The 12382-nt window shown below is 39.5% G+C and overlaps 1 protein-coding gene across 3 annotated transcripts in view; it reads right to left on the reverse strand.

Moving 5' to 3' along the window:
• PTPN14 (protein tyrosine phosphatase non-receptor type 14) overlaps positions 1-12382 on the reverse strand; it is a 118264-nt gene that overhangs the window by 18594 nt on the left and 87288 nt on the right. For all 3 annotated transcript variants that reach the window (XM_048057472.2, XM_013174022.3, XM_066993655.1), the window contains exons 11-15: positions 11623-11680; positions 8681-8759; positions 5603-7092; positions 3376-3519; positions 2120-2338 (exon numbers count right to left, since the gene is read on the reverse strand). In XM_048057472.2, the coding sequence (XP_047913429.2) occupies positions 2120-2338; positions 3376-3519; positions 5603-7092; positions 8681-8759; positions 11623-11680 (1990 nt within the window). The remainder of the gene's footprint in view (positions 1-2119; positions 2339-3375; positions 3520-5602; positions 7093-8680; positions 8760-11622; positions 11681-12382) is intronic.

Here is a 12382-nt window from a genome sequence, read left to right on the forward strand (position 1 = left end):
AAAAATGTAATTATGATTGGCATCTTTGGTGTAGGCAATGATCTCGGTGTCTTAACAGCAAAGGTCAATGGTAAATAAGCAGATAAACACTGAAGAACTGTAGGGCTCGCAGACTGAGCGGTGGGAGCTGGAATCTTCCAGGCATGGATCTTATCAGGATGATATAGGAGTTTTCTTTGTCTCCTGACTTCTGGTCCAAATATCCAGCCTCCTGGCACACGAAATGAAAGGCCCATAAATAGTCTGGAGGGAATGTGATGCCTGGAATGTTTACTGCATTCTAATGCCCTGACTGCAGGATATTAAAAATTGAATATTGGGCTGCAAACACACACACACTGTGACACCGAGGTAAATTTCGCAGATGCAATTTCACCTTCTAAGCAAAAGAACATCTGCTTGGCTTCAGTAAGCGCCACTTGGAGTGCAAGAGAAAAATGCTGGCAAGGACCGCTGTCATGCGCTAAAATATTTGTGCGTGTTCCTGGGTGCTCTGTGAATGTGAACCGAGTGCGTGTCCAACACTGACACAGAAGGTGAAATGCACACTCAGAACTGGCCAGGGAAAATTCTTTTTCTGGCTAGTACTGGCTTGTGGGCATAATTTATGTTAGCAATCTCTTTTTTCGTCCTCCCACAAAGTATGAGAAACATTTTGGGCTCAGAAATCCATCATCACAGCAATGCCTGATTATGCAAAAACGCAGTATCTGCTACCTCCCAGGCTATGGCAGAGAAGTGATAGCCAGACAGGATCCTGGTTCAGAAATTGTTTTGAATCAACACAATTTAGCACTGTAAATCACAAGCAAAGAGGCCAGCAATTCTCTTTAAACTTTTAAAGGGCTTTTACTCCAGTAAAATATCAATTTAACAGGATGTTTTATTTATTATTTTTGAGTTATTTCTTTATAATTTGGATTTTGACAAGGAAATAAAGCAGACAGCCCTCCCTGATAACAAGAGAATCCGTCATCTGAGGGAGACGAGTGCTGTTAGTTCTCTCAGGATAGAGCAAAAAACAGCAAGAAATTTTACGCTTCTAATAACTATTTGTAAAGAAAAACCAAGCATCTGCAGCCACTGCAAGACAGTTCACTTAAAACTGGTCATGTTCATAACTAAGTCATATCATGGCTTAAATTATTTCCACATTGAATTAACAGGAAGAAATCTGAAGTATCTTGACAACACCTTACTTTGAAACATAGAAATCTAATGCAGTACCCTAGCAGAAATATAGGGAAGTTCATTAATGAAGTGCTCTCTTTATCACTGCAAAAGTATACATATATATATATAAATATATAAAATTCAACTCACAATGAAAGAGGCAGAAATCAATTACTGATCTATACAATTGCAATATCTATGTGAATATGGATTACTCATAACTGCATATGTTTTCTTTGGACATGGAGCTATGCATATGAAACTACATCCCCGATTTTTAGAAAATCATAACCTACATGCTAATAAACAGAAAAAATATTTCACTCAAAGCTGGTACAGTATTACTTCTGGGCCATACTTGTCTGTTGCAGGGATCTTTCTATCTAGGAAAGAAAGGGGCTGCTGTGGCCTGCAAGGTTATTGGGACCGATCGGTCAGAACATGTACAGACTGAATACACAAAGTTTGCCTGCAGCTGTTTCTCTCTTGAAAGCTTCCACTCCTGGAAACTCTGAATGTACTCCCCTCTGACAGTAACATCTCCTTGCTCTGTACTTCGCTGCTTTTTCTTTCAAGTACACATTCCTGACAACTATATTACATTGCAGGTAGTGGGGCAGATCTAACTTATTTTCACGAGTGTTAAGAAATGCAGCATCTCTTTCTACATTAGCCAACAGAGACATTCCCCAAGTTGGCAGAGATGAACATAAAGATGCCTCTCTAAAATGAATTCCAAGTCTCTAGCAAATTAATCAACTCATGCATGTTAATTGATACGGGACTTTACAGATGCCTGTGTTGACATGAAGGTACAATGACGCACCCTGTTTTGACCAAGTTACATTTTTAAGTTCCAGAACTATGGAAAATGCTGCTGTACATCCAGAAACAAAGTTCCAACATACCTTAATTTGCAATACAAAGCCCAAGAAAGCTTTTTTACCTTTATGTGTGAAGCATTGATGTAGCCTGTGTTATTTTCTTTGGTCGGCACCAGCTCTACTCGGTTCTCCTCATAAGGAACGACCTCCCTGATGCGGTTGCGCTCCGTGTTTTCAGGCAAGGCAGCAGTGGTGAAGATCCCATCTGCCTTCTTCTTTGGAATCTGCTCATATTCTGTAAACACCATCCCCTCTTCCAGCTTCCTCTTCAGGTTCTTGCACTTTGATTTAACAGAAAGTAACATCAATCAATTAACTCTTCCAGGAATAAGATGTACTACTAGACCTGTTCATCAGATCTCTGAATCTCTTTAAAGAATACAAAACATAGTATTCTCTCACTTTTCTTTTTTCAGTCACATTTATCTAAGGAAACATGACTTTCTCTATTTCTACCAAATAAAACCACAAGTAAATTTTACTCTTTTTTTTTTATTATTATTATTATTGCACCTCCATATTTTTAAGGCCAGTACCACAAAAAGGAAAAACACGCTAAATACAATACTATTCAGTATGAATTTGTATGCTATCTCTCCACAATAGATAATTATGAGAATATTGCAGATTTCTTTTTATGAAGTAGATCACACTGAGAAGCATGATGCAATCCACATTTTCAAAATACCGCGTAACTTGCACGTATGCAGTTTCTGTGGTTGAACAAAATCCTGCATACATGCAAACTGAGGCTAAGTTCTGTCATCTGCATGCCAGGCAACAAGATAAGGCTGCAAAATTCACATCAAAAAGACAGAAAGAAATATTCTTAGCAAATGTCTCTCAAATCCTAACAGCAGCAACCGTTTTTAATTTCCAAAATTCCATTTACATGAACACACCCGCATGTGCAAACATTAGGAGACAGAAGATTTTTTTTTAATCCAGTTAGAGATATTAACTGAACTTGTTAGTTGTATCAGAGCATGGAGATTGCAAGGACGATAAAAAGACTCCTTGATCAAGTAAAAAATGTGCAAAAGATTAGATTTACAACTTGATTTTATATGACGTTGATTGGTCATGTGAAATGGTAAACAGCCTCAACAACTTCCACCAACTTCAGTAAGCACTGAAGATATTTAACACCTAGCATCTGGAGATGCACCAGTGGTAACTGCAGGCCTTTGACATTAACTGCTCTGAAAACAGTTACGAGAAACCGTTTCAAATTTTAAATCAATTTTTAATATTTTTAGAAACTTTGTGCTGCTGGGAACAAAGGGAACAAACAGCATTTTATGAGCCTCCATCTTACCCTCTCGTCCATTGGCATCTTGGATGCTTCATCCTGGCTATCCTCCGGCACTGGAACCCTAGCAACTGAGAGTCCGTTCAGTGCTGCCAACATCAAGGGCCTCTTCTGGGCCTCCAGGCCTGCCATCTTCTGCTTTTCTAGATTCTTTTGGCAAGAAAAGGCACGTTTTCATCTCTGTGTGATTATTTATAATGCCAGTAAAATGCTGGAATGTTTTTTTAATCTCCAAAATCTGCAACTCTCTGGCCAAGGAATGCAGATGATCACCATTAGCATCGTAAATTCAAATACAACCTCTATTCTTCCTGTTATTCCTCAAAGGCCTGCTCCTACATGAGCAGAAAATTTTAATTTCAAAGAAGCAATCCCAACATATAACACAGTTTACATGCCATCAAAAGACATACAAACACAATCTTGAGCATTTTTCTGCAAACATTATTCTGAACGTAGGACACGAAACGCATCACCCTGTTACGTTAAAGTAGCTCTGCTGTAGCCAAGATACCTGGGGCATCTTTTAAAGAGCAATAATTTCAATCTATTACAACAAACAGAAAAACACAGGATAGTTTCTTCTCTTCTGTGATGTTAATATTTAAAATGAGAAGCCTTCTGATGTACTCAGTTATTATGGCGATTCAAATAGCACCCGTGATATATTTTGCACTAAAAATTGAGCTCACAAATCCTTGAAACAATGCAGCAGCAGACAGTGAGGGATATTGTTTAACATATTCATGCATCATATTATGCTGCCGCATGGAGAACCCGAGTATGAATTTTAAACTCATCCTGCTGCCCTCCTTATGCCACTGGGAGCTGAAACATTGAGAAAGAAGACAGACAACCTCCTGAAAGAGTCCAAGCAGGAATATTTTACTGCATTTCCTTTACAGTTCTTCCTGTCAGACTTGGACGGAGACATGAGCACAAGGAAGCCGGGTTCTCAGCATGCATACGAAAGCTGTGGTCACCACACGGGCCAAGTTTAGTGTGGAAACACACTGCTGAACCTGAATACCCTCAGACATATGTAAATGGCATGACTTCACCACCACTGGTTTCCTCCAGAGCACTAAACAAAAACAAAAAGGCAAAACAAAATCCCAAAACGCTGCTTTCTTTTCTTACTAGACTACCAGGAAGGAGGAAAACGCAAGTATTTTTTCCTTTATTTGGGGATGTTTTATTAATATTTACAAGCTAAGATAAAAAAGCCTGCGTTTAAACGATTAAGGTCTTCAAACCAGTATTAATGTAATACGTAATTCCTAGAAGAAGGGAAGGTTTGCATGCCTTTAGACACCCGAACTGGGCTGAAACCACCTTAAAAGCTTAATGCTAAGACCACCCATTTACTTCAAGTATGACATCAACAAAAATACCTCTTGACCAAAGGCTGATCAGCATGATTATTCAAAGGAGCACTCAAACAACACCTCTAAGCTCTCTTCTCACCTTCATTTGTATCCAAATATCCACTGCGTTCCTGCTTCTCAATATGTTTTATATCCCCAGAAGGTCAAAAGAGCCTATATACACTTGTTACACCAACGTCTGCAGTATTCATTCATGAAATGTTATGTTTTATATTCAGGTATCTGTTTTATTTTTGAAGTTTAAGACTCTGTATGGAGTAAACTCAGTTTGCATGATACAATGTAGTGGCCCAAGTTTAATTCCTACCCATTACATCAATGTAAGAATCACTAATGAGTAAGAAGCATTATACATAAATTTAGAAAATTTCTTTGAATATACAGTAGTAGTATGTAAATCTAACTAGTTACTAATCTAGCATATTCTAAACTCTTTCCTGCTCCACTTGGATGCTTCATTTATTTGTTTTGGGAATTGTTTATGGCCCCATTTCTGAAAGATTGAATCACTTTGCTTTCTGTGACTGCAACTGCATTTCCCAGAACGTAACATCATGTCTACAAAGTCATTGAAATTTAAGCACCCCTCTTTTCTCCCATTGCATGCAGTGGCATTTAAATCTTTGTATACACACACTTTATTCTAAATTCATTGCCTGTTCAAAAGGACTATTTTTCATACTTGAACACCTCCTCATTGCCCTGCCACCTCCTGTGGCCAGCATATAGTTTACATAGTTTACCAGGTCCCCATAGTTTACCACTCCAACAGCTTTTTTGGATGTAAGCAGCCCTGTATGATTACCGGTTTTCAAGAAGCTCTAGCAACAAAGGAAGGCACTTACCCTCATCATGATTTCTCTCTCTATAATGCTGTCCTCAATAGAAAACATTTCAGACACAGGCCTTTCTTTGACAGGTTCTTTCTTGACCCTCTCCTTCACACTTGTGAGGTCAGGCTCTGAGATAGAGGGCCCGAGCGAAGACCCATTTATTGCCACTTGATCAGTCCGAGATACACTAATGGCCTTGGAAGGCCCTGGCCTCATGGCCTTGGCCCTGGCTACGGCCACAGAAATGCTAACATGATCCTGCCTCAGGGCTCCATTGCTGACACTTTTACGAGGCCCAGGGTATTCTGGAGGAGGTTTGTTTGGTATTCTAGCCAAGGCAGCTTGCAGCTGAGCACTGTACTCCATGTTCTCATGGAGGGCTGTTATCTGTGACACAGATTCTGTGGTTTCTTCTTCCTCTTCGCTTTCGCTGCTGTGTATCAGCATCGTGGCATCAGAGAATGTCTTTTTGTGATGGTAATGAGGAACCTGCTGAACTTCGTGCCCCATCTGAACCGACTCTTCTGGCTGCACCTGCTCCCGCAAAGTGTTCCTGCGCGGCAGAGGGGCGTTTAAAGTTTTTAGTGCCATGGCTTCTATACCACGTACCATGTTGCTGATGACCTCCAAGCTATGGCGCTTGTTCACAGCTGCATGATGTTTCACTGCCATGAGGGGCTCGCTGACCTCCTGCAGTGACTGCCGGACAACCGGCGAGCTGTCCTCTTGGAACGTCTTCACTGAGAGCTGGACTTTGCGTGTGACCAGGTCGGGGCTGCTCCCGCTGACGTACTTGTGCCTGTGGCTTGCCAGGTCAGGTGTACTAGTGGCGGGACGTGGGCGCGGGTACGGAGGCGGGGGCCTGAAGAGATAGTTCTTTAACATATGAGCAGTGTTGTAATTCTGGTTGCTCTGTAGCTGCATGTTAGCCAGTTCTGGCGTGCTGACTGTGTGTGATATGGCACTGGCTGCTGTCTTATTTTGCACAGCATTATTAGGGGTCATTTGGTCAGACGGGGCAACAGGCTTATTATAGCCTCCACCCTGGGGCCCGTAAGTAACCGTGTAAGGATGCCTCTCTCGAATCTCAGGCTGGCTGTAAACTAGGTCTTCTGGCTGGTTATACGCATGCGTGTTTCCAATGTTGAGATTTCTCAAAGACTGACTTTGGCTATCCATCTGGATCACCCCCCTCTTCATTTGCCTCATGACGGTTTCATAATCCGGAGTTGGCCGGTAGGATGGCACTATGATTGCACTATGCCTGTGGCTGGGGATGTAGTCTGCTCTCATGATGTCACTTCCAGGGATGCTCAGATTTGAGGACATTGGGGATGCCTGGATGAAGTTCTGTGAGCGATTGAGGGAGTTCATGCTGTGTGCACTGCACACGCTCCCATTGGGTCCATTACCATTCAAGTAGCTGAAGTCCACCGGACACCTGTCCAAGCTGGTCTGAGACCTACAGTAGAAAGCTTCTTCATTTCCATGGAAAATGCTGTCTGTGTAGAGCAGAGATAAAGATGTTGACAATTTAACATACAAGGACTCATTCAATGTTATCAACACCTCAACTGCAGTCTGTACCAACGATTAGAGAGGGAGCTCAGTGTGTACAACTGTAGGGAACATTTGGTCTTGGGAGCATCCTTGAGTCACCGAAATAAAACTAAAGAAAAACTATCCCCATAACAGTTAGCAAAATACAGTAGCTCAGATCCCTGTGGGAGACATGAAATGAGAAAGAGAGATTTTTTTTTTTTTTTTTTTGCACGCCTGGGGTGGCAAGGAAGAAAAGGGATGACACCTCTCTCAGTATCTTGGAAGGATTCACTGCTGATGCTACCACCTTACAAATCCAGTGCTGCTAGCCTATGGTAATCCTTAAAATTATCTTTTCTGCTGATGCACTGCTCTCCATTACTCAACGTAGTGTCTGAGAATGAAACTGGAAATCCTGCTTCATACGAATCAACAGTTTTTGAGGATTGGAAGTACAGAGGTATCAAGACTAAGGAAAAAATATGCAAAAAAAATAGTTCTGCTAAGAATATCTGAGAGGGAATCAAGATGTTAAAGATGATGTCCTGCATCACAAATTTACTGCAAGACTGTCCATGTCAAAAACCTTGTAAGAAACAAGTAGTAGCTCCCAAATCTCTGAAATTAGTTTTTCAACAACACTGAGAAATCTGTGGTAAAAACGAAGGAACTTTACAGTTCATCTAAAATTAAAATCAAACCTCCCCTTTGAAAGGCTCTACTTAGCAGTAAAATAGCAGTAGCCACTAAGATAAATCTTCTATTGTACGCAAGGAATTATACTGAATGGCTCCTTTCAAAACTTATCAAATTCTACCTTAAAACTAGTCAGACAACCACAATTCTAAAATGCTATCACGTACAACTAAGAGCACTTCAACTGTACTTCTCATGAACTGCTGAGAACGTAGCCTAATAGACCTGGCTGCATGTCTTCCAAAAGGTGGGGTGGTTAAGGGTGTGAGACTCAAGGTTTTTAGAGGCTGGGCTCTATTCCCAGCCTTGATCAAAGTAACCTGGTACAACCTCTTAGAGGATTTGTTTGTCAAACATGGGGGTTAAAGTAGTTAACCCTCCTTAAGTTCATATGGATAATAATGCAGGCAGATGTTGGTTAAAGTCAGCAGGAAATATTATCTAAATATTATCAGTTTTGTGACTATAGCGCACTGATTTCTCCTATGGCAACAGATGTTCTACTGTCTCCTTTTCCCTCACTCCATTTCTCTCCAAGATCCCAGCTGGCACTGCCTTTGAGTACAGCCACCATACTTCCTTCAGAAATTATTTTTTCAGTTCATTTAACTGGAATGCCAAGTCTAAGATCCATATAATCATGTACAGATATTTTAGAGAAATTTTAAAACTGAAATTTGACTTTAAACACAAGACTTACTGCAGTATTAACTATAAAACTGCTAGCTGTCCTCCAGCAGCAACTCTAATTTGACCGTGACAGCACTGGAATTCTAGATATAAGGGGTAGTAGCTTCTCTGTATACGCATAAAATTAAAGGCCTCCTAAGGTAACATATACATGCTACGTACCTTGTGAATTATGCGTTTCAGTGTAGTGTTCTCCACACTGGACATGCATAGGAGGCAGTATAAATGGATGTTGCCTTGGCTGAAATAAAAGCATAGGTTAAAAAAACATTAGGAACTCAGTTTGCTAGAATTTTTGCAGATGAAACACAGGAAAACATAGGAACTGAATACTGTTCTTTCTTACCCAGATGAACACACATGCTCAGCTCTTCTTTACAGAACAGAGAGTAACATTTTGTAAATTGTTAGGTTTTGCTAAGGAACCCAAAACTGACCATTTAAACTCCTTTAAAGTAAACCACTTCAGAAAACATTCAGACTCACAGCTCACTTAGAACTTTTGAAAAGTTTATTAAAAGCCCTTACCCTTGAACAATTAAAACAAAACCAAACTAAAAAAAAGACACACAAACACCTAATCAGGACAAAAGCAGAAGATGGAACAAACTCAAGGCCCTAGAACACTGTTATACAAGAAACAGGAGCGCATACAGACTTAAAATAACTCTGCAGACAACTTGAACATTGGATTCCTCTAGATAACGAATTGGAGCCTTCCTTGAACAATCTACACCACAACAAACTTTTTAACGGTACAGGTATCACAGGGGGTAATTCAGCATTAAATCAGTAGAGTTATTTACAGGGAAATAAGCCGCAGCTGATGCTATATTCACTAGCTTGTCCATCAGTAAACTGATGAATTTTGCAGTTTCATTTTACCACCTGCATTGTAGTGTCCTGTCTGGTGCTGCTGAGCAGAGTTTATGAAAGCATGCTTTGATATACAAGGAGAGAAGGAAGATGCTCTTGTCTCATGAACATGTCTTCCTTAACAACAGAATAAGGGCTTTTCATCTAGGCTGATTTAAGTAGTTTGAACTATTAAGGAATTCTGTGGATGCCCAAGGCAAAAAACAAATGCCAAACAATTTAGTTTTGCCTGCACAAAATGAGCACCAAGCAACAGTTTGCCACTGACGGGGGGGGGGTGGGGAATGGGTTAAATTTACATTTTCTTTGTAAATGGGGAGAGGGAATAAGAATCAAAGAAACTGAGTGCACGTATGAATTCTTGCATACAAAATCGCTGTGTTAAGCCAGAGCTGGAAGATGACGGGAAATACTTCTGCTAGATGAATTATACTTCTAAGGCTATAAAACTGTACGCTCACTGAACGCTTTGGGCAAAGGAGACTGCTCCTGACAACCCATGTATGACAGTTTAGCCTGGAAGAAGCCAAGATGTTTGATAATCTAACAAATAGTGGGTGGAGGAAATACGCAAGGAAGGAGGAAGTTATTCCTACTGAGAATGTACAAATTTGGAGCAGACAGTTGTCTTTGAGATAGGTATTATGAAATAATGGAAGCTATTCACAAATGGGCTGAAGGCTCCCCCCCACCTTTTTCCTTTTTTTGAAGGCCCATCTGCCTCTTCAAAAGAAATAAAGAAACAGGACTGAAAGCTTAGAAGTGTGGAGAACTTCAATATCCAACTTAAGGATCGCTTGGATTAAAAATAATAATAATAATAAATCCATTATTTAAACATATCACATATATGGAGGAGGTTTTGCTGGAAAACAAGCATCACCAGGTAGCCTGACAGGAAAGACATAGAGTGTAAAATGCCTTTAAAATAATGGTTAATAAAATACAGGTTCACTCTGATGCCAAAACAATGTTAAGGGTCTTAATCTAAAAGTAACATACATGATTCTCAGTCAAGTGGTAGAGCCTCACCCCAAAGACTCCACTTGTCTTCCTATCTGTGCCTACTGATTTACTACCATACAAGACAAGTGAATAGGTAGGCAGATAAAAGGTATACAGAGCAGATAACAGTCAGGAGTCTCTCTCCCCAAATAAGAATGTACAATAACTGTACCAACAAGTTAACAAAACAATTATGAAAAAACACTTAAAAGTTCGTCATGAATAGATAGTTAGCAGTCCAGTTCACATTTTAATTGATGAGTATATATTTATTCCTCCCCTTGATCCTTCTGAGCCTTTTTGAAAAAAAAAAAAAACCAACTTGTTGCCTACATGTGTTCAAAACAAACAAGCAGCAGTATTTTTTTTCCTGTTAACAAGTAGATTTACATTTTCCTTATCTAACAGAAGAAGGCTCTCTCCTTCCCTTTGTGATGTATCTGAAGCTGTAGCATAAGAATGCAAAGCACATTTCATTTCTTCACCTTAAGTTTTTCAGAGTCATCTCCAGGGACCAAACTAGCAGACACCAAAAATAATGTAAGTGTGCTTAAGAGAACATGATATACAATCTCTGTGTAACACCCCAGAAACATGCTGAAAATGAAAGGACAAAGGAATCTGAAGTCAAGATTTCAGGAAAAAGTTGTATTTATTTATTTATCAAGATCAGTTAAAATGGAAACAGACTAAGAAAAACTCAGAGGTCTTGGACTGATGATAAAAGTTTTACTTAAAATCACAGTAACTTCACATAGAGAATAAGCTCTCAACCCAAGAAGCTGAAAGTAAACAGTAAAACACTAAAAGCACTGAAAAAGCACATAGAAGAAACACAAGATGAGAAGCTCTAAAATTACGCAATGAATAGATTTTGACGTATACAGTGTAAGACATTTCAAGTTCTTTCTAGTCTGAAGAGAACTATTTTCTCTACATATTGAATTTAATTTCAATCCAGTAGAAAAGATGCTTAGTTTCTGTAGGGCAAATAAAAATATAATGCCTTGAAGACTGTAATTTCTAAACACTCAGTGATGATATTATCCAGTTAAATTAATCAACCTGGGCAGCCACACCCTTGAAATTCATTCCAATCATATTGCCTACAAGAAACGAGCTAATGTGCTTATTTGAAATTTAGCAAATATTCCATTTTACACAATGCCCCATTCCATTAGTAGTGCCATAGACATTCTTAAAGAAAACACCATGGTACATACCAAAGACGATCTACTCCAAGTGGGCCGTCGTCGGATGGGGGGAGGGGAATTTGATTGTCTGTGGAAGAAAAAAAATAAAGAAATACTAGAAACTGCAGTGTTTCAATTCTAATTCACAAATGAATGGGAAAGACAAGAGATGAAGAATCTGTAAATACTTGCTCATTCATGAGATTAAAAAATATGAATAAGATGAAAATAATTCAGGTCCTTCCCTAAATACAGACAGTATTCTAATTCCAAAATATACATGCCTTCTGTTCAATATCCTACTTAGCTTATTTGGAAACACAAGGAAAAAAAAACTTCATTTAAAAATGAATCAAACAAAAAAGTCTCTTAAGCAATAAAAACTGAACATGCCACGCAGGCATTGTCTCAGATGACTTAAAGTGAACATTGAAACAATGACAATTTTATGAATTTCATAGCAATCACTCCAAAGCAATGCACACAGATCATGAGGAAGAAAGCAACTGGTTAGATGATACTAGCAGAGGCAGATACAATGTTAGAGTAGCCAGGTGCAGTGGAAAGCAGGAGTGTGGGAGGAAGAAAATTAAATAGGAAGAGAAACAATTTGAAGGAGGCAGAAATACAGTGCTTACGTGAAGAGAGGAAAGGTGGGATTTCTCCTCTTACAGTTTCTGATCTGGTGAATGATGTTATGTGCAATTAGAGGAAATGCACACAGGAAAACAAACAACTACAATTTTAACACAGAGGTCAGGAAAATTATTTGGCTAGAAAACAGACACTG

Source organism: Anser cygnoides, chromosome 3 (genome assembly GCF_040182565.1).
Source record: "Anser cygnoides isolate HZ-2024a breed goose chromosome 3, Taihu_goose_T2T_genome, whole genome shotgun sequence".
Lineage (NCBI taxonomy): Eukaryota > Metazoa > Chordata > Aves > Anseriformes > Anatidae > Anser > Anser cygnoides.